Genomic DNA, 25489 nt, shown 5'->3' on the forward strand with positions numbered 1-25489 from the left:
CGACGTCCATGACTGAAGTATGGGGAAGTTCGGAGCCTCGAGTTCCCGAGCGAAATTTCGGGCTCCACTCTCGTATGCCAAGAAATGGCCGAGCCAAACAGAACAGCGGGAGAGTAATGGCACTACTGTACGGAGTATAGGCAGTATATACTTGCAAGGCTCGATTATTGTTGGGTATCTTTCTACTAAATTTTCCTTATAACACCATCCAAAACATCCAAACTCCCTAGCCCAAAATTAGAACGCCAAAACGGTCAGGGGTACTCAGCCACGGTATGCCAAGCATCCCGAAATCATTATCCCTGCCAAATTGTGATTCATGAGGTCTCAGTGCTCTTCACTAGGCCTGTGCTCCGCATCTGTTAGTTGTTGCGGTGTATGTGATTCAACGTGGGACTGCACAGTAGGTGCAGTCGGCACATCGTTCCTCTCGTCAGAATATGTCGTTTCGGTCCAGCTGCGCTGGTCGAAATTGGCAGCGTGGCTATCGTGAGCCAAGTGGCTGATATCCTCGTTGACCAAAGCCGCGGTTTCAGGATCGTAGTGTAGGACGTAGTCCCCGCCTCCTCGCTCCACATCAGCGTCAGTCCATGGAGCAGAGGCCTGTGGTTGCGAGGGGATGACCCGGACTGGTAGATCCGGTCGAGTTGATCGGCCAGGGGGAGGCTCGGGCCGACTGGTGGGCGTTTCGCGGGGTGTAGAGGGCTCTAGCAGCCGGTTCTGGGGTGACCATGTATGTTGGCCACGACGGCGGGCAGGAATGACAGTCACGGGGAGGGAATTGTCAGCATTGAGCGAGCCGGATCCTGGTCCTTTGCGATGTAGAGAGAAGAAATGATCGGCTCGGAACCGGGCAGCATGTGCCTCTGTCTCGGCTTCTTCGGCCAATAACGACACCGACGGTCTATGTTCAGAAGGCTCTTCTCCAGCTTGTGCAAAGGCGACTTCTTTTGGCAGCGATGCCCGTCGCCGCTTGAATGGGTTGAGGAGAGCGCGCCATCGAGGATCTGCTTGGACGATTTGCGGTGATTGCTCTCGGGTATCTTCGGCGGATAGACCATGCTCAGTCGTATCAAGGGCTTGTCTGCCTTCTTCAATTTCCTTGGTTTCCTCCAGTTCCTCCTCCTCATCCATGTGTGGCATCGCGACGGGAGGTGTAGGACTGGCCACTGGATGATATCGCACATTATATACTGTGCTCGCCGCACTGGTAGTATCAGCCCGGCTAACCGGCGTGATGGCTGCCGGGGGTGGTGTAGGACGATTGTTTGGATGCCTCGGTGGTATACCAGCAGCGGGGTTGTTTGCTGGAGCTCCGGCGCCTCTGTTTCGGTTGACGCGAGGAAGTCCAGCTCGAGCTCGTAGCGGTCGATGTGCTAGACCCATCATGCCGCCCCATCCCGAAGATGTACCGCCACCACCGCCTCTGTCATGTCCTTGATGCGGATATCGCGGCCAATCGACTTCTTCAGACGGTGTAACCTCAAGCATCTCATCACCGTCGAACACTTCTCGTCCCAAGATTCCATCCTTCGCTTCATCTCGTTCCAACGCTTCAATGCGTTCCACCCACTCCCACACCACCACACTGGCCGCAGCAGATCCAACCCATCGAATATAAGTACCCCACCCAGCAATCTCCGGTCGAGCAATATCCAGAACAAAGAATACCACAGGTATCAAAATAGCACAAAGCGACAGGAGAGCCACTAAGCATATATTCCGCATCTTGGGATGAAAGAAGGCGTAACGATGCTTCGAAATCGAGTAGAAAATGACCCAAGCAGCATAAAGCAGATTGAGCGACAACTCAAACAAATAACTCAAAGCAGGAATTGCATCGTCGTATAATCGCGGCCGTGTCGATGAACTCCGAACCAAAAAGTTCTCCAATATACTGAAAGTCGTATCGAGCACGATCAACGCAAACCCAGCCCACTTGATCATGACTTTCTCCTTATGTCGCGGAAACAATCGAATCAACGTCTGGACTTGCGCAAGCCAAAGAAACGTGCTGGAAATCACTCGCACAATGCGAATTTCTAACCCGTCAATCACTTCCTCGGAAAGAGCTTCAGCATCGGAAAACCCATAATCGTACTGTCGCTCTGCCACTCTGAAGGAATCGACCGTGGCAATCGTTAATGATATCGCGACTAATATCGCAGCAACTTTCTGCAGCCATGGTCGTCCGCCGACTCCTACAACTGACGAATTCCCGCTGTATGAACCGCTGATCATCCCATGTCGTCCGAGGAAATTGGCGCCACCGCCTGGTCCACCGACGTAGAATGTTCGCGGGGTAATGAGAAGGATAATAACGAGGAGATAGCTGACGACAGTCGCGCATCCGATAGCATACAGCTGTGGCGTAACAGAAGAGTAGAATGGATCACGGGTATCGAGAGCGGCGGAGACGTGGACGTCATCGGTAGGCGAGCCTGTACAAAGGGGCTCAAAGACGGCGTTTTCAGTGAGTGTCACAGCGTATGACTTGTTGTAATAGACGAGTCCTGTAGAAATTGTAACTCTTGATTAGACACGGTTCTAGGGAGGCGGGCAACATCCACCAAGGATCAAGGGGGGTATAAAAAGGGACACAGCCTACCATCGCTTGGCAAGACAAACGGCGTACAGCCTGGGGAGTAAGTCCTCGTCGTACTGGTCGTCGGGTTCGCCCATATCTGGCGGGGGAGTATCCGGGTCGCATGTTCCATGATCGGGCTCTAGGGAATCGTCTCTCGTTCGTTCCCTCGAACAGTTCATATATGCAATTTCCACCGGCCCCTCCTGTGTCACATTCGTCGGGCTTTTTTTCAGGCTTCCATTCTTGACTGGTTTTGAGCCGCGCGTACGGTGCAGGTCCGAAGACTGGGGGAGTGGCGGGGAGGGGGTCGATTAAGGTTGAGAGGGAATCGCAGAGATGACTGTGTATGTCACGGGAGACGATTATTGTCGTACCGAGAATAGAGTGAGGAAGTGTAGAAGTGAAGAAGTGAAGACTGGGGCAGTGTCAGGAGAGGTGGAAATCTTGGAGTCGAGGCCGATCCGCCCCAGACTCGGCATTGGCTCCACAGGTTTTAGTGTGGAACTGCTTCTACTTCAACGCCTACAGTGAAGCAGCAATAGTGTTGACACCCTTTGATTCCTGAGATTCTGCCGGTTAAAAGTTTGATTTTTCAGACACATCTAGACTGGTTCCTGATAAAACACTTAACTGTTGTGGATTAGGTTGAATCTTGTCTTTTATAAAAAGCACTCACTGAAGCAAAAACGGTTAGCAAGTAAGATGATATAGACTTGCTCCTCGGTTTGCGATAGGCGTTGCAAAAAAAGGTCTAAAAAACGGTCTGTCCAATGGTGTTAAAACATTTGCTGTGTCACTGTACTTGCTATGGACTACTTATGAGGCTCTACAAATACTTCATTTTTCATAAATCTCACGGTTTTACAATGCACTTCTTTGCACAGACATATACAAGCTAAGCCAAATCAAGGTCAAGCCAGGGTCATATTCACAAGCTAGCACGCAGCGCCAAACTTGAACTATATCGCGTCTCACATCACTCTCTGTACAACATTCGTCTTATATATACCATGTCACATTCACAGCCTCAGATGCATGATTTACGCCTGAGCGGCAAAGCCGAGGCGGGGGCCCTGGGAGTCGAAAACGACATACTGGCTCTTGAGGAAGATATCACCGAAGATGGAGAAGCCAATGCCGGAGTTGCTCTGGATACCACCGTAGCAGGTGGAGCTGCCAGTGGTAACCTGGGCGTAGTTGATCAGCTTACCGGGGACAACGGCATTGTAGCCATTGATGGTCACGGTGAAGTCGGGCAGGGTGGCGGAACAGGGGAAGACGTAGCCACCGTAGGAGTTGCTGTCCTGGGAGCCGGAGACCTTCTTGTAGTAGGCGGACACAACGCTGGTGGGGAGCAGGAGGAGGGTGGTGCCGGTGTCTAGATTCGATGTTAGTTATGGATATGGGGCAATTGGGATTAAATGGAACGATGACTTACCAGCAATACCGGTGATGGATCCGCCAGTGGTGGTGCCAATCTTGTAGCTGTCGGCAGTGAACGACCAGAAGCCCTGGGAGTCATCGACGTCGGCGTAGGCCAGGGTGCCGGTGTACTTGGACTTGTCAATGTAGCCAAAGTCGTAGCTGCCGGGAGCATTGTGCTTCAGGGTAACAGCAAACAGGGGCGAGTCGAGCTGCGATTTGACAGTGTCGAAGAAGGTGGTCTGAGCCTTCGGGCTAACCGTGTTGATGGAGCTGAAGGCGAGGCCGAGCAGACCGTCGTTGTTCACATCCTGCTGGAACGAAGAGCTAATTTTGCTGGCAGCCTCGACAGCCTGGCCGGTAGCCTTGACACCGCCAACGGTGACAGTGTCTTTGTAGACATCACCGCTAGCAGAGCTGCCATCACCGTAAGAGATGGACCAGGAGCTGCCTGACAGCTTGGTGGCACTGCTGCTAGGCTTGTAGATGCTGTGGCCGCTCTGCTGGGAAGAGGTGAGTTCAGAAGAGAACACCCACCTAAGGGCTGTTAGCTGTCATTCTTCTCCATTTAGTTTGATCAACTTACAGATCAGCAGATCCGGTATCGAAGTCCAAGTTCAGGGTAGTGCCGCCAACGTTGACGGGAGTCAAGTACTCGACATCGCCGTCCTCGGGGGTAGTCACAGCAGAGCCACTGACAGCAGCAGCGTGGACATTGGAGGGCACAGTAGCACCATACTTGGACAGGGCTTGGGCATAAACAGCTGGCAAGTTGACAGTCTTGGACTTAGTAGCAGCACGAGTCTCCTGGTTAATAGTGAAGCCCTTGCGAGGAGCTACAACAGGAGAAGCAGAAGCAACAGCCGAGAGACCAGCGAGGACAGCAGTGACCTTGCTAAAGACAACCATGATGGGACGTATATATAAGAATGAATGAATCTAGTAGAGCGAAGCGAAGGCGATGCTGAGTAGAATGAACCCCCAAACCAGCCGGCGACGAGGGGATACTTTATAGTCATTGTCTCTGCTCCATCCGAAATATGAGATAGGAGAGATTAGAAGGCATCAACGGTGCCCTCTATCGCAACAGAAGGAGATGTTTCTTTTCCTGGAAGTTCGACACGGCGATCCCCTCGATGCAGACAAGCCAGGAACTAGACTTTCGAAATTATCAAGGACACCATCGGCCATCCAGGATGGCACGACGGAGTCCGCCAAGCAGACTGAGGAGAAAACATCCCAATCGAGTATAGAACGGGGATTGAGTGAAGCCATACGGGGTCGACAGGGATATTTGATAGGGCTAGCGCAAATGCGCGGGGTTGCAACAAAGGCGACATGCCCAGGGAGCTTGGTCGTGACAAGCTAATCTTGGACGGAGATGTCCGGAACAGGCGCAGATTGCAGGTGTGTGCATGGAGTGCATGTGGCCATTCGCACGAGGGAAGGCCATTGCCAAGGAGTGATCTGAAGTGAAGCGATGAAGCAGTGTAGAGATGATCGAGCCCTGAAGATCATCGTTATCTACTTGACAGCCAATCAATTGTTGCAGGGCGCAAGTAGACTTCCCACCAATTTGAATATGGTCACATCGCTTCATTCAGGGTCAAGTCTTGGCTGAGTGATTGGATGATCTCCCCTGAGTCCTGGACAGGGGTTGAGTATAGTGAGAGCGGAAAAAACACCAACCGGGTGCTTCAGCCCAATTCTCCGCATCTCAAACAATCTCCGACGGGCATCCGTCCCTGCATATTCTGCTGGATTTGAATCTGAGCTAGGGGGTCCCCGATGTGACCCTTGACGGAGTAACAGGCAGTCGTTATCGCATGGAAGATGTTGACGGCCGCTAGATCCTTCGATGCGGTGATCACAGACAATCACTCCTAACTCGAGAGATCGTCGGATCGGCAGTATACACCTGCACGCCTTGGATCAGCACTAGATATGCATGTTGTCAGGAGTGTACTCCGTTGGTGCCTTGCCCAGGTGGAGGTTCGTGAGCACGCAATGAATCTGATGGGCTGAGTTGGACAAAGTACCTAGGCAAACTCGACTGGAGTTATTCTCTACTTCTTTCAGTTTCAACTATGGACTACGATTTTAGCGTCTCCAATACAACATACACTGTCTAGCTCTTTGCATACAATGGCATACAGCAACCAAGCAAGCAAGCTGCCAGCCACCCGAAAGCTTCACCCAGATCAAGCAACAGATGCTTCCAGAAGCACATGAAGCCAAGTCGAAATGAAACCCCGCATCCGACGGAGACCGGTGGGAGAAAACAGTTACAACCTCCGAAAACACTATATCTACTATAGTAGACATACGGCTAATCTCCATTGCAATAAAGAGAGTTTCAAAAAAATTACACGGACAATTACAGCCCGAAGACAGCCAAGGAGCGCCAAGGAAGGGTATAGAATTTTGATCGGATACGAATAAACGCCCCTTGTGATCTCTGAAAACCAAATTAAAAGACCTCGTGATAATCAGATAATCATGTCGTCATGAAATCATGAAGGTATGTACTGAGATGAAAGTCCACCCGATTCACCCTCGCCATTCGCATTCCCATCATAGCCCTCATTGAGAAGGACCTCGAGCATGTCAAACTCGCCAAGCATAGGCCCCGTCCCGCCAAGACCCTGGTCAACAACCCCAGTAGAGCTATTGAAGAATTGATCCAGAGGCAGGGCAAACCAATCCGGAAGTGCGCCGGAGTTCGCATGGCTGTCGCTCATGGGCTGTGAAGAGGGGACATGGTTCGGCGATGATCCGTCCATGTCGTTGGCAGGAACTGCAGAGTTCGAGTCGTAGTAGTTGTAGTAGACGGACGGCGGAGGCGGCATGAAGGAGACGTTATGGTTGGACGAGTTGATTGGCTGCGCGGGGATACTCGCCAGTGGGTCGTGGCCTGATCCCATCGGGTGCCCTGCGGCGCCGTTGTCTACATACCCTAGACCCGACCCACCTGGCGTTGTATCTTGACCAGGGGTTGTGGACCAGCCTGTGTGCGGCCCATCGCGGCGAGATGCTGTGCTCTCACGCGGTGGGGAATGGGCTCGAGAGCCGGGAACTGAGGTGCGGTCGTGGCTGTCGCCTTCTGCGCCGCGGTCATGGGGTGCGAATCGGAGGAAGCGAGTGCGGATGCTGCTTGTGAGGAGCTCTAGTAGTCGCGCTACTGTGTTGCTCAGGTGCACGTCATCTACAACGTAATTGCGTAGTGCCTCCACCGTCCGGTCTTGCAGGTCCAAGGAGACTCGCACATCATCTTCTCTAGCGCCTAGTGTGAAGGTCTAAGTCTGTGTTAGCGTTTGCTTTTCGCAATTGCTGTATGGGGGCCATACCTTCAAGATAAAGATCATGCCAGACAAGATCCGGAAGAAGGTCCGAATGGGTGCGTGTCTGAGCCGACCTTCTGGAACGAGGCCTTCCAACACTGTCGTCAAAATCTTGCGCGATGAATCAATAACTTCCTGGATGTAATGCTCATTGACACGGTACAGCTCCATCAACGTCTGGAACCAGCCACTGCTATTGGATGGCCCCGAGCCTGGCCGTCCCACTTGGGATTGAGCAGACTCATTGGACATGGTAGTCCATCGATCAACGACAGCTTGCAGTGCAAGAGAATTAATGTAAAGACCTGTACATCATTGTTAGCTTTTTAATGTGTAGCTTCGTAGGAGTCGACTTACGAGTATATTCCACTTCAATCAGCAAGACACTCCGCATAGCCGGCGACACTGCCATTTGTTAGTTTCGCTGCAAGGCCAAGACTCATCCAACTTACGGTTAACAACACTGTCAAGTTGCTGCCGGAACTCGCGTAGATATGGCTGGAACCTATCGATTTGATCACGGTACCGCCCAGTTCGAATCAACTCCATCGTTTGATCACTAGACGCAAACAATAAATGGTTGGCCTGGTAGACGATCTTCGAGACGCTAATCCAGCAGTCCTGCATCTGATCGATATTGGTATCTCCGTCCTGTGCATCGGTGGGAATCGGCGTGATATCCTGCCCCCATTGAGGCAGGGGAAGCATAGACGGAATACCTAGACGGCCACTGCTGTGTGTGATGAAGACGAGAATCAATCGACGCAGTCTGCGTTTGCGAGTTTGCTCACTCGGGGACTCGCTGGCTACTTTTGGCTCTCCTTTAGGATCGAAAACACCGAGTTCAAAAGCAAGAGCTTGCGCTGTACTCAAAAGCATCCATGACATCCGATCTGACCGCCACGCTGGCTCCAGCCATTTTTGGAAAGCAACTCGTCCTTCTGCGCCTCGATTTCCGGTGTTTTCGTTTTCATGATCCAGGTTCTCAGCTCGACTCTGGGTCTGAGCATCCGTATCTAAAAGCGAGTTCTCATCGTCACCGGGTGGGAAGTGAAGATTCCGTGGGTGCCATTCTGTAAGCAGCAGCATAGCCTCAACGGTCCCCAAAGATCGCAGCTGTCCTTTCGCGCCAGACTTTCCTCCTGATGCTGGGGCACCCAAGTCGAGAGACCGAGGCCGCCCAATGCCCACTGTCCCAGCATCGAATTTTTCTTGTCCCCAAAATAGGCGTTCAATCATACTGCGCAGATATGCCCAGAGACGATCGTGGATATAAAACGCTCGTGTGTTAGCACCGTCACCTTTTGGCTTCAAATGCCGCGAGGCGATCGTGAGGATTGTAACAGCCAACACCGGCTCATCGGTGAGCAATGTGCGATGGGTGGACGGGTGAGAGAAATCCGGAATCACCACCGGACTCATCGGCGCGAGGTTTTCATAGTAGTATGCGACATAGTCCATGCCCTCTTCCACAGTAAGCCACCCAGCGCGAACAAATCGCAACCGTGACCATGCCCGGATTGCATCAAGATAATCTTGCTCCTGGGGTTTATTGACCGGGCTCTCTCTTTGAGGGCCCGGTTCCACTATCTGAGGATCTACAGGCCCTGAAGCTCCAGCCGGGTAGTAAGTAGAGCCTCCCATGGACATTCCCGACCGGGGAGTCCGCACAAAGGAACCACCTAAGCTTCGCGGTGAGCTACCTTGAGGCAATGGCGAAGGTCCCGAGTTAAAAGAAGACACCGACTGCCGTGCAGCCAAGCGGTTCTCGAGGCTCTGGCGGTTGAGGTCCTCAGTCCTCCCCGCAGCCTCGGAAAGCAGATGCAGAGCGTCATGCGTGTTGGTAATTGCGGGCGACAGCAGCTCCACCGCCGTGCGGTTCATCATTGGAGGTCCTCCATAGCTAGGAGCTGGGGCGCGCTCGAGGGGATACGTGGGAACACGAGAGGTTGGGGCGCTGGGTGTGTACCGCTGCGTTGCAGGTGCGGGGGTTGCCTCGGGCCATCTCTGCTGAGTGCGCACGGCGTCGGGTTCAAATTGGGGTGGCTCGGATGGTGAGAATGAAGGGCCTTCACTGGTGCCTTCGACCTTGGCGACTTCCCCAATCATCATCCGCTTGTCGCGGTGAAGAATGGCTGGTGCCTCGCGTTCCTCGATGGCATCGGAGCCCTTGCGCTTGCGGCGAGTAGCTGAGAATTCGCATCGTTTGCTTTCGCGACGACATCGAACACATGGAGGGGGACGTGGGTTATCAACGCCTGGGAATTTATGGTTAGTCCAATGCCACAGAGTAGATCGGAGGGAGCGTACTTCCTAGGTCGCACTTGACCTTGCGTTTCCGGCATGGATCACAGGCCTGGTATCCGCGGCGATGGTGTGCATTAGGCGACGGTGACTTGCCGTACAGCCTATTGGTCTCGCTCATGGTGTTCGTGGATAACAAAATGCTGGGGAAAGCCGATGCAAAGCGAAGATAAGCCTGGAGGCGGGTCTTTGCTTAGATGAGCAACTCCGAGGGCTCGGAGAAAATGTAATGCAACATTAGCTAGGAAGAACTAGGAAGAATTCACGATATTTCAAGCTAATTATTTTCTAAGTTTGCTCCGGTCCGGTTCTGTTTCTATTGTATAATGAGAACTCGGCGGGGTAACGCGTGCATGAATCTAGGGATATATAAGCTACATTCTTATGCTTGGATGTCTACTAGAACTACACATAGGCTCAATACTGAGATGTAACAGTACTTCCGGTGCAAGCCGAGCAGTAAAAAGCAAAGACCAAGATGCTAATTTTCAACCAAACGGTCAATTCACAAATATACAAATATCGCTCCTCAAACACTTCTAAATGTGGACAGGGACTTTCTTGCCTCTGTCAGAAGTGAGGCTCATGCTCGCCAAGCTACCATTCATCTTGGATACTGACTCCCAAGCTTTGCGAGGCTGTACTAACTCACCAGAGGCAGCACTTTCCACACTGCCTCGCCGAGAGAGATTGGGTGTCATTCGTCCAGCAAGACCCCGAACACCGCCAGCTTTGCGTGCCGGAATCTCTGACGTGCCGGCTGTCAGAACATAAAGGAGATATTTGAGGTTGGCAAGGGTGTGGCGGATGTCCAGAATGCGCAACCCCTGCTTGTTGAGGAGATATTCAATGTCCTTGTTAAGGAGAAACACACCGTACTCGAAGCGGTAATGAACGCTCACCGGGTAGAGGGGGTAGGTGCGTTGCGGAAGAGAGGCGGAAATGGGGTCTTGAATGAACGAAGTGGACCCGTTCGCATTGATCGGGTAGGGGAGAGCCACCGACAAATAGAAGGAAAGCAGATACACCAGATGAGCTGCGTGGCCTAATGCCGCCGCGATCACCTCGCGGTCAGTGTCTTGAAAGGATGAGTTCGGGAGTGCTAAGCCAGCAATAGTGAAGGCCAATGGTTTGTCGGGGATGGGTTCGATGGGATAGATTGAAAGAAGGTCCTCCGAAATACGCCGGGTTTGTCCCTTGGTTTCCTCTCCTGTCTGGTTGAGCAGTTTTTCGCTAAAGACCAACTTCTCTTGGGCGTCAGGGAGGTGGCTGCGCGTCTTTTCCTGCGCGCGTCGTCCTTCTTCCATGGCTGCTTTTCGGGTATTTATACTGGCAATGAGCTCCTCTTTGCGCTTAAGCGCAGCGCGCACACGTTTGCGCTCCGCGATAACGGCCTGCTTGGTTCGAGAAAGCTTCTCCTGCGCCTCAGCGGCATCGCTCACGGTCCTGAGTGAAGGTTCATTCTCTCGCAGGATTGCACTTATTTGCGTTTCTAGCTTCTCCCTAGTAGCCAATGCGTCCTGCACGCACTCGTCCAGATTAGCCAATCGCATCAAAGCATCGTAAGACGAGGTTGGCAATGTGGTGCCATCTGCAACAGCCTTCTGTGCTCCGCCTTGGGGTGGTGCTTCAACCGGTGGAAGGTCGGTCAAGTTGGTATACACTCCATCTGAGAAGTGAAAGAGAACCGAGTTCGCTGGAAGCGGCTGGTGGAAGCTCTCTAATGTCTTTCCTAGGAATTGCAAAGACCGTAGATGTACCTGCAGTTCAACCAGTAGAATAAATTCAGGAATATTCACGGTTTTGGTCCAAAGCTTTAGGGTCAATTCGTCCATCCGAGAGACAAAGGGGCCACATAGGTTCAAGTCGAAGGCCCGGAAGTTGGGATTGGTTGCACGGTCAACCACTTCACTGATGTAGACCGGCTCCTCAAGACCTTCGCAATGTAGAGAGAAGAAAGTGTCCGCCATGCGACTATGGTATATGTCTTCTAGTTTGACCTGCCGAGTTCGAGGATTGGGGTCGTTCCAAAACAAGGTACTTCGGCGTCGCGAACGCACCTCGGGCTGTTTCTTCGCAGATTCATCTTGACTGGCGCGTGACTTGAGGTCGGTAAAAGACCGCGAGGAGTGTAGGGGGGACTTCGAGTTCTGCGATAGGATCTTGGAAGGTGTTTTGAGGGTATTTGGGATATCGTCGTCATCAATCGTCTTGCCGCGAGCCCGAGTCGGGGGAGGAGTAATGACCAGGTTGCGGACCGAGATGCTTTGCAGGTGCCGAAGCTTTCGATTCTAATCGCCTGTCAGTATTCAGTCGCAGCTTCTGTTTCACAGGTCATACCCATGGGAAGAGCCACGGCCTCTCTCTGCGGACTGTCTCACGCCCCGTGTCCGTATCCATAACAGCGCGGGCCCCCAGGGGGTGCGGTGATCAAATACTGTATTGGAAATGCGCCAGAGTCATGATATGCAGAGAAAACAGAACGAACAAGCAAATTACAGAGACAATTCAAGGAGACTGGTGAGATAAGAGATGCGGAGAGCAAGTAGTCGGCGCCAAGACCTCTTCCCCGTCAAAAACTCGACCTCCCGTTCTCTTTCAACTTCCGCAATTCAACGACAGTGCCCAATGCAATAAGTCCTCGTCCCTTATTCAAAGGAATTGTTCGAGAGCGACTACACGCCTCACTTCCGGCCGCAATGGCCTCCAACCCACAGTCTTTCAAGAAGGTCTTAGACTCGACAGCACTTGCAGCCACGAGATTCATCCGCCGGCCACCCATTGATCCCACGACTCCAATTCAAGGAAGACCCCGGGAAACTAGCTCCAATGCATACAAGAATTACCAGGATAAGGAGGGAAGGCGGTTACAGAAGGCCTTGAACTCGCTCACCCACGGCAAGAACATCTTTGTGTACCAGAATGTCCGCACGAAACAGGTCGTGTACTCTCTGACCCGCTATCTCGAGGTAAGTCGATTTCCCTTTATTAGCGATGGCATGGAACCTTGCTCCGACCAGCAAGATAGCGCTTCCATCCATCATCCAACATTTCACATGTGTCGCAATTTTCTAACCGTCAGGTCCCATTAGAAAAACAATCTCCTCAAGCAAATGGTCAACCATGGCAAGAAGACTATTCCCGCGACACTCCGCAAAGATCTGTGGGCTCCGTACTATTCCGTGCATTTCGTTGAGCCGGAAGTCGGTCTGGACGTCTACAACCACCTCCGCCAATTCGCACTGCTCCGCCAGCTGTCACCACCGGAAGAAATGATCACCGTGACAAAAGAATTCCTCGATTCGCGGCGACCGACGGATATCCGGGATCAGAAGGAATGGGACAAGCAGAACATGGGGAGGGTAGGCCAGATCATGAAGAAGAAAGAGCGCGCCCAAGCCTTGATGGACCAGAAGGCGACCTCAATTGCCGATGTTGCGTTTTTGCTGAGCAAGCACGCTGGTAGGATCCTAAACGGCACACCTGAGCGCGTGCTGGCCGCATACAGGACTCAGAACCGTCGTCGCCGCCAAAAGATTGCTCGGGAGAAGCTAGCAGGGGCTGCTGAGGAACGCGCGGCCGAGGTTGCGTCGTTGGAGGAGCAGTTGGATGTTGAGATCGCTGGAGACATGAACACACCTAAGGATGGCCATGTCAAGATCTTGTGGCAGGATGTTTACACTCCGCAGTACGCCAAGCACTGGCCGGGCTTTGTCCAGCACGGTCAATTGCGTTGGACTCGCAATCATGTGATTGCTCAGGAGGAGGTTCCTGAGTCCGACGAAGTCATTGCCGATGGTTCCTTTGAAGAGGCTAAGGACAAGAACTAGAACTAGAGGCTTGGTGCTGTTCCGGTCCCTCTACTCCCAACCCGTTACCTCTCTTCGTTTGAGAGCACGGCAAGAGACATTCATGTGTTGATATCTACTTCCAACCCGCTCGGGACTTCGGCGAGGATGGTGCTATTTGTATTTTCTTTTTGTCTTCTGTCTAGCTTGTCCTAGCACTCCTCGCACTCCTCGCTGCATAAATTGTACTTTTAGATATATCAAATCATGTTGTTTACAAGCATACAAAAGGCTCTTTGCTCACGCATGCTGTAAATAGTGTCACCTCTACATCAAGGATATCCAGGCTGCATGTTGGCCTTGAACCCAGTTGCCTACTCTACAGTCTTGAAGTGTCGTAAGCATATAGATCAGTCAAATAAACATTTAGGTTTTAAACAGGTACGTATTCGAAACAAAAGAAGCACAGCCTAGTCCAATACAATCCAAGTCCAGACAAGATCAAAATAACGAATAAAATCTCGTGCTACCAGAAGACAACCAGACAACCAGGTCTAGTATCCTATTGAACAGAAAGTTGAAAGAAGACAGCGGACAATCGCAATTCATAATTTGACGCCAATGTGCAATGTAAGAAGAGACATTCAGAGAAACTCCAGAGCGAAAAAAATCGGGCTCCGGTACATTGCGCCCCGAAGCACAAGCAAAGGGTAAACGTAAATGTGACACGAAAGACAGAGATAGATACAATCTAATCAATCCGCATTCACAGCTTCAGCTCCAGCTTCAGAAATGACTTTCCGGTTTCGGCTTTCGTGACATGTCATACATTCACTGAGTCTGGCCAGATGAGCCCTTGTTGGGACTCAGAATGTCCACAGAGGGAAGGTCTTTATTCTCGTTAACCTGCAACTCAGGCCCGGGCTCTTCTTCGGCGTTGCGGTTCGCCATCTTCTGGAGAGTCTCTTCAGCGGCCTTCTCTGCTGATGCTGGGTCGTCTGCCACGCCCGAGGTGGCGATGTTCTTCCTTGCACCCTCGACGATCGCGTCGGCTTCGCTAACGCATTGCGATACTGTCGTATCCCCGTCTACTCCGATCTGGTCTGCGTTGTTGTTGACGACATCCTTGACACGGTTGGAATCTAGTCGGATTACCATGCAAGATAAATTGTCTGTGCTGAACCGTGCGAGTGCATGGTCAACAAGGATCTTGGAGGCGTGTTGGGCGTCTTGGACGTTCCGGATTAGATCCACGGCTTCTTGGTCACTGCAGACATCCCACAACTATAGAATATATTAGCTTCCTTGTATCATCAAGATTAGATAGATTAAAACTTACACCATCGCAAGCCAAAATAATAAACTCATCGGCATCATGCTGGATAACTGTTTCTGTTGTGTAGGGATGCCCAGTAACAAGGTCCTTCAGGTATGCATCACCCAAGGCGCGGGTAACAGCCAAAACTCCGTTGACGCGGTTGTTCAGGATTAGCCCGCCAGCGTTGGCAATCCTCTTGCCTTCGTTCTCGTCACTACCCTTGTGATCGTATGACAACCTGAGTGCTTTCCCGTTGCGACATAATACAATGCGGGCATCGCCAACGTTGGCTGTGTACAAAACTCGCTGTCGAACAGCCTTATCCTGCAACTTTGGTAGAACAGTAGCCGGTGTATCTTGAGTAGGGGTCTCCGCATTCTCTGACCTCGTGTCACCCTTTGATGCAGCTGCAGCGGCCGGAGCGAGGGCAGCGGATCCGGTAGCTGATTGTGAGCTTGGGACACGATCTTCCCAGCGAAGCACTGCAGTGACGGCTGTACACCCAGAGTTCTTGACGGGTAGTTTCTCGAGTTGCTGGTCCACGCTGGTGAAAGTTTGATCGAGCAATTCCGGAACAGGCGTATTGGGGCTTCTGCGCATGACTTCTTCGAGAATCAAATGCAATTTCTTGCCACACCACTCTGCAGCAAAAGTTCCAGCATGTCCATCGAAGATTGCAAAGTATCCATTGTCTGTTTCGAGGGCACGCGGTGTATCCTCCGACGCCTGCGACTCATTCGCCCCGGGGCCCTCGTTCCCATTTATGTCCGGAGCAGTCGGAGCGGGGGTGCCCAGGAAATTGTAGAGATAGGCATGTGTGTCTTCCATAGTCCGGCGACATTTTCGATTCCGGTCTTCTGTGACACCAACGCGGAAGGATGACCGAGCGGTTGGTACGGATTCTCCGGCAGAGTTATTGAATGACCCTTGAGGGACACTGAGTGCTGGGTCCATCTTGCCGAGCTTCTGTAGCGGGCTTTCGGCGATAGAGGGACTGGTACTAAGCGAATTATCCCGGCCGTTCAAACTAAGGGAGTTTTTCGCGTTGCTGAAGAAGCTGGCCGCTTTAGTAACGGTACTACTTCTGCGCTTCTTCTCGGCTGCGGGACCCTGATCGTCGCTTTGTCGGCGAGTGAAGAACCCAGCACCAGGGGGAGAGAATCTCCTGTCGCGCGGGCTGGAGCTGAGCGCGCTGGTGTCGGTTTGGAGGGTCAAGGAGTTGTCGATACCGGTCTCCGGAAGTGAATCAACCTTATCTTTGGGTGGGCTCGAGGAGCCACTGAACATTCTGTTCAGCAACCCACCCTGCGAAGAAAAACTGCGGCGCTTATTACCTGCCAGCTTGATTGAATCCTTTCACAAAGGATGGAACACTCGGGGGTTGGGTACGGGCGGGGTGAAGATGGGGCGAGACTGACGTAGGGTCGGTCGAGGACGGAAGCGGAGGAATTAGGCTGCAAAGACTGAGAAAATCAGCAAAGAGCACTCGAAGATCAAACAGATGAGAGAAGAGAAGTAAAGATGGGGAGTGACGTGTGATCAATTGGGGGCGCATAGTCGATCACGAAACACGAGGGGAAGCGCGCTGCCTTCAGACAACCCCAACGCCCAATGTCAAGTGAATTATGAACTATCGCGAGCTTCAAATGATCAATCGATTCCTGTGCAATACCCTCCAATATCCAGTACCTGGCATACGGAGTAGGTAGATGCGCACCCTGGTTCATCTTGGCTCAACCCCACCAGGAAGAATCGGGATAGTAGAGACGTAGAGACACACTTACTGTGTAATATTGACAAGAAGAGGTCAAGATCAAGATCAAAGAGTTGTGAATGGTGAAGAAGGTAAGTAAGGAATGATGCGATCCGGATGAAAACCAGCTCCTAATTTCCAGAGCTCCGCCCTCTACGGCTCAAGCGGCAAGCGGAGTTAAGCCAAGACTGAGGGACTAGAGGAACTATTTATTTCAGGGGGGAATTTATTGCGACCTTACTCTTTTCCCCTGCAGTGTGCTTCTAAATATACGAGTACGGGGTATGGGGGATCTCCTTAATCAGATCCGCATCTGGTCGATGACGCTTGTACTTCTCCTTATTGCCTATTGTATGCTTTTTGTCTTGTGTCTTGGGTCCTAAAATACTGTCTAGGTATTTTCCTAGTAGGCAATGATACCACGATCACATATCTACACATCAATTGAGGCTAACTTACTACACTTGCATACGGTACATGTATAGATCTAGGGTGACTCAAGCTGGTTGAAAACGGTCTCACTAGTTAAAGTCACTAACCATGCTTAGTACATGGTCAAAGAGTTGGAACATATCTATGATCATGTACGACTTAATCGTTCTGCCTGCATATGCCTAGGTATATAGATCAAGTGTTCTACCGCGTGCATGTATTCGCCACTTTAACTCCGAGATGAAATCCGGTTTCCATTTTATATGTTTGTTTCATTTCAAAGACATTATCTCATGTTCCATTCGTTAAGCCTTTGATATGCGTCTAGAACAATGACGCTGAGAAATCGATCTGAAAAGTAAAAGGTACAAATGTACTGTACCTAAAAAGGCATAAGTCCGGTGTCTTGTGAGATATATAAACTGACACTTTGGTAACAGGCATCCATCTTTTACTCAGATCAAACCAATATCTAAGCATCCTTTGATAGCAATGGTCACCCGGGAAAACAAAGTTGACATTGTACATATACAAGACCCCAAATTCAGACCAAATACCCGTCAGATGAAATCGGAGTAATACATGCATCAAGTTACCATGAACTAAAATCACCAAAGCCCCCGACCCCTTAGCCTTCTTACGGGCAGGTTCAGGTACTGGCTCGTCCACAAATTCAACAATCTCATCCTCCTCTTGCCCATCCCGGTCCGCCAACGCCGCCTTCAAGTACTTCCCAACACCGCCAGAGCCACCATCACCCGATTCAGCACCAGCACCGCGAACTCGTTTGCCAGTCCAAGTAACACGGTCATCGTCCACACGACGCGAAGCCTCCTCTTCTTCCTCGGGTTGGGCGGCTCCCGAGCTCCGCGCTTCTTCTGCGCGTTTCTGGGTTAGGAACTCTTCGAATGGATCTACGAAGACTGTGATGTCCTTGATGCGGATGTCCGGGGTTGGTCGGTTTGTGGATGATTCCACGGGGTGGGTCTCGAGTGCGTTCAAGGTAGTAGATGAAGGGGTTGGGTCGTCGATTAGACGACCGAAAATGGTGTGTTTGAGGTTGAGGTGAGGAAGGGCACGATAAGCAATGAAGCTGGTATTGCAGGTTAGCGAGGATTTGGCCAGGGGTATTGAAGGGCACTTACAATTGACTGCTGTTTGTGTTCTTGCCTTTGTTGGCCATACTTAGTGTTCCTCGGGCATCGTGCTTGAGAGGACCCTCAAACTCATCGGCGAAGTATTTCCCCCATATACTCTCGCCACCTCGTCCGGTTCCAGTTGGATCACCACCCTGGAGCATGAAGCCCTTGATATTGCGGTGGAAGGGGACATCCTTATAGTAGCCCTTCTTAGCCAACTGAATGAAGTTCCAGACAGCTTTCGGTGCGTATTCAGGATACAGTTCCAGGTTCAAGTGTCCGGAGGTAGTCACAATCCGGGCATAAGCCTTGCCTTTCACCCGGCCCCGCTTCAGCATATATTCTTCCTCTGATAGCAGCGCAAGCTCGGCAGATGTGTGTGGTGTTAGACCAGTACTGGTAAAGGAAGCAGCAGCCTTTCCGGTAGTAAATTTGGCAGCATTGTAGGGCGTCGGCTTTCCACCTTGCACACCTCCGGCCTTGGTAATTGAACTTGCAGCTCCTGTCTTTGAAACAGCCTTAGAGCCAGCTGCAGCAGAGTCAGCCTGCTGAGCGCGTTCCGAGCGCGCCTTTGCAACCGCCTCTTTCGCTTTCAGGATCTTCGCTGAACTGCCAAGCGCATTGGTGTTGACACTGCCCGAGGCCTGTTGTTCCTCAATAAGTCCAGTCTCTCCATTCTTGATGTAATTGAACGAGCTGAGATTGCGAGACTCAATGTTCTGCGGATCCTGCAGCGTGATAATATCCTTGCGGCTGAACTCCTCATCCGTGACCAAGTCGCGCCACAATTTGCCCTTGATGTTCAATCGCTCCACGGTATCCCAAGCAAAGACATTTCCGGTATTCCGTAGCGCAACGATATGTGTGTTATCAGTCAAGATCTTGAAGGTAACCGGGTCAACGTAGTCGCCGTCCTCGTTCTTCGCAATGGTCAACTTAATCAAGTCAGACCCCTTCAACGGTGACCCATCAACAGGGTTCGTCCCATGCTTCTTAATCCATGGCAAAATATTTGTAAGGTCGAACAGCGTGCCCGTGGGTGTGCAGACCGGATGTGAAAACGGTTGGAGGGAGAGGGAGCAGAAATTGAATGGCAGGCGTTTAAATGCGGCGTGCGGGCCACCCTTTTTGGCCTTGGAGACGCCTGCGCCTGCGCTAGCTGAGAAGGCATCTTCTGATGCCCACTCTGAGTGTGTGATCTGGAGGGATATAATTGTCAGCGAGGATTCGACATGCGATTGCGCGCGCAGAGCTTTGGGGAGATTTAGGGGAGGCGTTGCGTACGTAGAGCTTATCCGTTCCTGTATGGATCGTTAGTTTCAAATTTGCAGAGCGAGGCGATCATAACCGCGAGGACATACCTTTTCCCATCGTTGGCGATTAAGCTTGTTTCGGCGCAATCTTTCGTAGGCTTCGGAGATTGTATGACGATGGGAGGACGCTTACCGCTTTGGGACTAGTGGGATTTGAGCCTAAGATATCGCTCATGTTGATGGACTTCAACAATGACAACAACAACAGGGCTTAAAAAGTTAGTTGGAGTGTCTGTAGCCCTCTGTCTTGCTTTGGATTAGAAACTCCGGTTGGGCACCCTCCTTACAACATATATGCCGTAGCTACCCAAGTATAATAGTACACAGATGGTATAATTGATGATAGGAGAGAGAGAGAGAGAGAGAAGAGAGGATGATGATACTCTATGGAGGAGCAGCAGACTAACTAGTCCAAGGGCCGGATACAAGCAGACAAAGGAGGCCTGATCCCCGAGGCGGCACGTTGCCTGCCAACACTCCGGCGCGACGGCTCTCTATACTCTGGTTATCTACTCGACGTACGTCAGTCCCTCAAATGCTTCCGATGTAAGGTTTGCAATTGGCACGTACTCAAGGTTATCTTCATGTTTGCAGATCGTTAAATATATGCAAGAATTTACTCGAACGTTGCTTGTCACTTACGTCTCACTCAGAGGGTGGTCCCAAGCCTCAGTTTACGATGACTACACTGTTTAGCGAAGATAAAGATGTAATTTCCACCATTTTGACGGAGTAATCATACAGAGAGACTAGTCCACTAGGTAATCATACATGTACAAGTGGTAGCCTCGCCTCCAGGAGGCCCGCACAGAACGCCAGGCCCGCACAGAACGCCTGAGAAAGGAGCCGTCAGCTCCTCCCACTTAAATGACCCAGCCCGAGAATTGAAAAACGCCTTTTATGACATGTGGATCATGATAGTTCATATGAGTGGAGGTTTGGTATTGTTTAGGGAAGCGGGGATTGGAACTTCAATGGAACCACCCACTTGTTCCCAAAATCGATTCCATGTCGACGGCGTGTGCCATACTTCCTCCAGACAATCTGTGGGATGCCGATGTCGGCAACTGAAACGTTCCAGGACAGTCTTTCGCCCGAAAGAAGAGCATTCAGGATACCAGTCTTGGGGGCGCCGAGGCATACCACTGAGGTGGCATTGACGCAAAGTCGGCCACCTTCGGCCAGGGTCATCTCGCCTGCGGGTTTAATCGTGTGAGTCGTGTTGTTGCGAGGTATGGGCTGCAAAGCACACTTACCAGTTGAGGCGTTGAGTCCGGACGGAACATCCACAGAAAGGACGTGGACGTTGCTTCGATTCATCCAGGAAATCATTTCGAAGGCCACCCCTTGGTCGTCGGTGCGGAGGTCGTCGAAGGACAGATGCATACCGAACAAGGCATCAATGACCAGGTCGGGGCCCAGGTCTGCGGTAGCCAGTCGAGCGGAGAGTTCTTCCCATTTGAGCACCCGTCCTCCAATCTTGCGGAAGATATCGAGCTGCTTGCGGCAATTTTCCAGTAATTCAGCCTCGTGCTCTAGGCCGAGCAAGCACATAGTCACACGATGGCCACGGTTGCGGAGGTGGCGAGCGGCGGCAATGGCCCGGGCTCCAGTGCGGTGGTTACCGGTGATGATCAGAATAGTGGGCGCAGCAGCATCGTTAGAAAGAAGGGACACAGCAGCCTCCGCAATACCCCGGCCTGCATTTTCAGTGATGATTTCATCGGCGATGCCGAATTCGGCCACAGAAATTTGTTCGATTTCTAGAGTCTGCAAAGGACTCACAGTCGGGCAGCTGCGGTTTGTGGTTGTCAGTCTGAGCGAACCAACGCCTGAAACATTAGGAGCAATCATGGGCGATGCTGAGGACCGGCTTGGACGAGGGCTCGTGGTGCGAGAAATATTAACATGGAGTTGGCTGCGGCCAAGGGCACTAAGCTGTGGCACCATTGGCTGGGCCAGAACCGCGCTGTCCTTGCGAGAAGGATGAATGTGCGAGGATCCTCTCGACCGCTCGCGTCCAGATAGATTATCATTGCTCAACTTAATTTCACTTATTCCTTCAATGTCATCATCCGAGTCACTATTCTGGGGACTATCAAGCACGTTCTCTGTCCAGTGTAGGTTTTTTCCACCATTTGTACCTGGTTTGATTTTGCGGTTGAAGCTAACCAGACGTGCTTCGTCTGCAGTGGTGTCATCGTTCCGAATCTGTTCAAACACTGTCCGCTTATCGAATTTGGAGAGGTTGCTTTGGAAGTCAAATTCGCCAAGCTCCTGGATGTCAGTCGCATCCTCAGTAGCCCAGTCACTAGGATCCTCAGCATAGCGGCGAGACCTCTTCTTGCGGAGTTTCGCTCCAGGCCGGGTAACCATCTCAGGAGAATCCTGGAATGCAGGGCCTGCTGGCTCCACAAATGCAGTCTGACGCCATCCCTTGCTTTTCGGGTTGGTACTTGCTGCGGCGCCATGTTTGCTGACATAAACTCGATCTTCCCGTTCGTTTCCTTGGTTGGCACGGCGATTGCGCTTTGGGGTCTGCTTTAAAGGTGACAATTCTTGGGGACTTTGAAGCAGTTGCTTCTGGACAGCTTTTGGGAGTCCAGCCTTGCCACCCTCCGTGCTCAATTCCAGGCTACTAAATGGTTCAGTCAAGGAAGCCGAGACCACGTCAGGAACTCTTTGGTGCCCCAGGTTAGGCGGGTGATTTGCGGCGTTTTGGCTGGCATTCATACGAGGGGCCTTGGAGAAACTCAGAATGGCCGGGTCCATGAATTGTTGCTGGGCAATGGATGCTTGGGTAGGAGTTATTGGAATTGCTGCATGATGCTGAACTTGAGGGGGAGGCACATGGTGGTGCTGCGAAGGGGCCGAAGTATTCGCTTCCAGATTGAGGTCGATGATGGCAGAGGCGTCAATGGTGTAGTGGGGCAGGCATTGACCATTCCAGAGCGTGACTATATGTATGTTAGTTATCTAATTTAGCAGTGACATATAGTCTTGACCTCACCATTTTGAAGTAGCAGCTGCTGTCCGATCACGTTGGCAACCTGGCCAAGCAGCTTTCCGCCCGGGGGATCTCGCAAGGTCAGAGACACATTGTAGCCAATAAACTCGGAAGCCATGATAGTACTGAGCTTCAATTCTCCGGTGTAATCATCAATCGAGTAGAGGTGAGAAGTATGACAGGCTTAGGACAATCAGGTCGAGATGGGATGAGAAGCTGTCGGGCAGCTCAATCGGTAAATCACGTGCGATTGCTTATCGATTCTTATCTGTTTATCGATAAGGGGTGGGGTGAAGTTAGGGCTATGAGCCTATACGGGTGAATGGCCGAGAATACTCAAATTGACTATTGCTCAGTACTTACGGCTTAATGCTTATTCATATGCTTACAAAGGGGCCAGGGCCGTTGGGGTAAGCGCCTCGTATGAGCATCTATGAACACACATGTACATGTACTTTGTGGGGGATGTTTGCTGTGATTACAGGTTGACAAGAAATCTTCCAGATAGCATTGGATATCAATAGTCTCTTATCATGGCATGGATATTCTATACAAAATGTCCTCCAGAAGAAAATACGCCGTCCATGGACACCTAGTTCAACCTTATATATGATCAAAACTCGTCATCGTCGAAGTCTTCAGGGTTTAAGGCACTTGCTGGCTTGGCTTTAGATTTGATGACTTGTGTGATCGAGACCAAGTTGTTGTAGAACTCCACTACTCTGGGATGTACCATGACTTTGCGGGGTTCGAAACGAGTAACCTGTAGTCCTTCTTGTGATGTTGCTCGACTGAGAGCAACATACGCCTGACCCTTTTCAAAGACTCGGCCAAGGTCGACCTTCACACGCTGAAGGGTCTGACCCTGGGCCTTGTGAATAGACAAAGCCCACGCCAAGATGAGTGGGACTTGTTGGCGTTGAGCTTGCACCTCTCCATTGGGAAGTTCAATCTTCCAGGTCTCTGGTTGACATAGCAAATGGCGCTCTGATCCATCGGGTTGCATGAAGCATACCAGTGGCCATTTTCGAGTCGCAGAAGCAGGGCCTTCTTTGTAACCCATGGGCTTCAGCTTCTTTTTGGCACGCATAGCCCGCTCTTCATCGCTTACAGACGCATCTTCGGCAAAATCCTTGTCATTTTCCCGGTATGAGTCAAAATATTCTTCACTCATGAAGGCCACCACACGTCCAATGGAGCCGTTCACAAGGGATTCCTCCATGTTCTTGATAAGCATCACTTGAGCACCCTTCTTCAATTGGATGAGAGGAGGGGCCATGCAGTTCGACAGTAGCTTCTCACGGTGCTGAGGATCCTGGATGGTTCCGGAATCCACTGCATTGAACATCATCATCTCGCCAGAAAGTCTGCCCATCCGTGCGGAGTTGGCCCCTTCCACTTCAGCGCGAGTCGGGAACCTATCGATTGTCAGTTTTGTAATTCAAACATCAACATGAAGAACATACAGTTCTGTTGCTTCCAGCGAGTCATGGAAGTCTAGCGGCCGAGAAAGCTTTCGGAAAGCATCGATCGTGCGAGGGCTGATCTTTCCCAATCTCATCTCGTTTAGCATCTCAGCAAACTCCGGGTCCTTCTGACGGAAAACGTTGGTCAAGAGAATGGTATGCTGGATACACGTGGTCCAAGTAGCAGCTGCAAAGGCAAACTTGGCCTCGCGGTTACTTCCTTCAGGTACCGGTGGCAGTTGGAAGAAATCACCTGTAACGACAAGCTGAATTCCTCCAAATGGTCGACCATTATTGCGAATGCGCCTGGCGATCTCTTCCAGTTTGTCAAAAAGATCTCCATCGACCATGGACACTTCATCAACAACAAGAACTTTAGTACGCAGCCAGCGATTCCTAGCTTTCTGGTTCTTCTTGACCTGCGGGTTGTCAGCATCAATACTTTCTGTGCATGGCAAAAGAGCTCACTTTTTTGACTAGTTCAGGGACTGCCTCCTTGCCTAGACCAATACCTGCAAAACTATGGAGAGTTACACCTTCAATGTTACAGGCCGCAAGACCCGTTGAAGCCGTAACTGCAATGCGATCTGGCTCCTTGCGATATTTGATGCGCAGTTTCTGGATAATCTCCCGCATAAGGACCGACTTTCCAGTTCCTGCAGAACCGGTGAAGAATATGCTTTTTCCGCCGTCGACAACTGCATCAAGAACCGCTCTCTGTTCATCACTCAGGAAGATAGGCGCAACCTTCGTGCGGCCTTGCTTTGGGGGCTTGATCTCGGGCTTTTGGTTCTTCTTGTATTCCTTGCGCAGCTCTTTCTGCTCCTCCTTGATGGCGCTCGCGGACTTGTTCCAGAAATCGGTGGGCTTTGAGCGCTTTGGGGTGATATGGCTATTTTTCGGGGCGGGGGTTTCTTCCTTCTCTTCCTGCAACCATGGAAGAGTTCGAGGTTTGGGCGGGGGTTGGAAGTGGGAAGGAGGTGATGATGACCACGGGTATTGCAAGCTGCTTGGGGGTGCCGAATCATCTTGGGAGACAGGTGGGAGATCTGGGTAGTTGATATCCGATGGGTTGGCGGCCTTGCTATCAAGACTTGGATATGTGACTGGCTTCGAGGTGCTGTTGAAGCTAGCACCACTTGGTGTGGTCAACGGCTGCGGCTCATCAATGTCAAGGTCAAGATCATCATCAAAGTCATTTTCATCGAAGTAAACCGCGCTATGGAGAGATCCTAGCGCGGAGTTTCCATTATGGGCCACGTCGATTTTTCGTTTGACTCCGACAGACTGTGGTGGGGCTGTTTTCGCAGGAGCATGTGTGTTGTTCCGCAGCAGGCTGGTTTGAAGCGGCTTCGAGGTCCCCCCAGTGGGAGCATCTTTGACAGCCTTTTTGAACATTGTCACTTCCTCTGGAGCGGCTCGAGGCGCGGATGAATACGGAGATGTGAGTCTCTTTGGGCGCATCAAAGAGAATGTTTGTATCCTGTATGTGCCCCACGCCCTGGATATCGCAACATGCATATAATTGAAAGCGAGAAGCAAACAGCGATGAGGGTCGCGGTAGATTCGGGGATGATTTTCTGCCAACGCGTGAGGACGCGACTATCGCACGTGACTGA

The 25489-nt window shown here is 51.4% G+C and overlaps 9 protein-coding genes across 9 annotated transcripts; 1 reads left to right on the forward strand and 8 right to left on the reverse strand.

Annotated features, from left to right (window-relative positions):
• Positions 1 to 139: 139 nt before the first annotated feature.
• Positions 140 to 2888, reverse strand: N7446_001975 (PalH/RIM21 family protein). The gene is made up of 2 exons (XM_058510724.1): positions 2609 to 2888; positions 140 to 2513 (listed from the first exon to the last, which is right to left on the reverse strand). Exons 1-2 carry the CDS (start codon positions 2715 to 2717, stop codon positions 328 to 330), a joined length of 2295 nt encoding a protein of 764 aa, XP_058376260.1. The 5' UTR covers positions 2718 to 2888; the 3' UTR covers positions 140 to 327.
• A 616-nt stretch (positions 2889 to 3504) lies between these two features.
• Positions 3505 to 4989, reverse strand: N7446_001976 (uncharacterized protein). The gene is made up of 3 exons (XM_058510725.1): positions 4596 to 4989; positions 4026 to 4546; positions 3505 to 3965 (listed from the first exon to the last, which is right to left on the reverse strand). Exons 1-3 carry the CDS (start codon positions 4916 to 4918, stop codon positions 3628 to 3630), a joined length of 1182 nt encoding a protein of 393 aa, XP_058376261.1. The 5' UTR covers positions 4919 to 4989; the 3' UTR covers positions 3505 to 3627.
• Positions 4990 to 6522: 1533 nt separating this feature from the next.
• On the reverse strand, positions 6523 to 9775 carry N7446_001977 (Zn(II)2Cys6 transcription factor domain-containing protein; the record flags this gene model as incomplete). The annotated part of the gene is made up of 5 exons (XM_058510726.1): positions 6523 to 7305; positions 7357 to 7655; positions 7708 to 7755; positions 7803 to 9608; positions 9661 to 9775. 5 exons carry the CDS (start codon positions 9773 to 9775, stop codon positions 6523 to 6525), a joined length of 3051 nt encoding a protein of 1016 aa, XP_058376262.1.
• Positions 9776 to 10193: 418 nt separating this feature from the next.
• On the reverse strand, positions 10194 to 12054 carry N7446_001978 (putative UV radiation resistance protein (UVRAG); the record flags this gene model as incomplete). The annotated part of the gene is made up of 2 exons (XM_058510727.1): positions 10194 to 11945; positions 11995 to 12054. 2 exons carry the CDS (start codon positions 12052 to 12054, stop codon positions 10194 to 10196), a joined length of 1812 nt encoding a protein of 603 aa, XP_058376263.1.
• Positions 12055 to 12353: 299 nt separating this feature from the next.
• N7446_001979 (mitochondrial 54S ribosomal protein mL67) lies at positions 12354 to 13484 on the forward strand (the record flags this gene model as incomplete). Its single annotated transcript, XM_058510728.1, has 2 exons — positions 12354 to 12623; positions 12747 to 13484. 2 exons carry the CDS (start codon positions 12354 to 12356, stop codon positions 13482 to 13484), a joined length of 1008 nt encoding a protein of 335 aa, XP_058376264.1.
• A 789-nt stretch (positions 13485 to 14273) lies between these two features.
• ptcG (type 2C protein phosphatase PTC1) lies at positions 14274 to 16047 on the reverse strand (the record flags this gene model as incomplete). Its single annotated transcript, XM_058510729.1, has 2 exons — positions 14274 to 14726; positions 14782 to 16047. The coding sequence occupies 2 exons, from the start codon at positions 16045 to 16047 to the stop codon at positions 14274 to 14276; spliced, it is 1719 nt and encodes a 572-aa protein (XP_058376265.1).
• Positions 16048 to 17400: 1353 nt separating this feature from the next.
• On the reverse strand, positions 17401 to 19455 carry N7446_001981 (PPIL2 family peptidylprolyl isomerase; the record flags this gene model as incomplete). Its single annotated transcript, XM_058510730.1, has 5 exons — positions 17401 to 17417; positions 17587 to 18038; positions 18091 to 19283; positions 19369 to 19385; positions 19446 to 19455. 5 exons carry the CDS (start codon positions 19453 to 19455, stop codon positions 17401 to 17403), a joined length of 1689 nt encoding a protein of 562 aa, XP_058376266.1.
• Positions 19456 to 20214: 759 nt separating this feature from the next.
• N7446_001982 (mRNA decapping enhancer EDC3) lies at positions 20215 to 22593 on the reverse strand. Its single transcript, XM_058510731.1, has 3 exons — positions 22408 to 22593; positions 20654 to 22354; positions 20215 to 20593 (listed from the first exon to the last, which is right to left on the reverse strand). Exons 1-3 carry the CDS (start codon positions 22520 to 22522, stop codon positions 20346 to 20348), a joined length of 2064 nt encoding a protein of 687 aa, XP_058376267.1. The 5' UTR covers positions 22523 to 22593; the 3' UTR covers positions 20215 to 20345.
• A 409-nt stretch (positions 22594 to 23002) lies between these two features.
• On the reverse strand, positions 23003 to 25406 carry N7446_001983 (DEAD/DEAH box helicase). Its single transcript, XM_058510732.1, has 3 exons — positions 24339 to 25406; positions 23871 to 24289; positions 23003 to 23822 (listed from the first exon to the last, which is right to left on the reverse strand). The coding sequence occupies exons 1-3, from the start codon at positions 25389 to 25391 to the stop codon at positions 23018 to 23020; spliced, it is 2277 nt and encodes a 758-aa protein (XP_058376268.1). The 5' UTR covers positions 25392 to 25406; the 3' UTR covers positions 23003 to 23017.
• Between the last annotated feature and the right edge of the window lie 83 nt (positions 25407 to 25489).

This window comes from Penicillium canescens, assembly GCF_028828765.1.
Source record: "Penicillium canescens strain IBT 15451 chromosome Unknown utg000002l_segment0_segment0, whole genome shotgun sequence".
NCBI classification, from domain to species: Eukaryota; Fungi; Ascomycota; class Eurotiomycetes; order Eurotiales; family Aspergillaceae; genus Penicillium; species Penicillium canescens.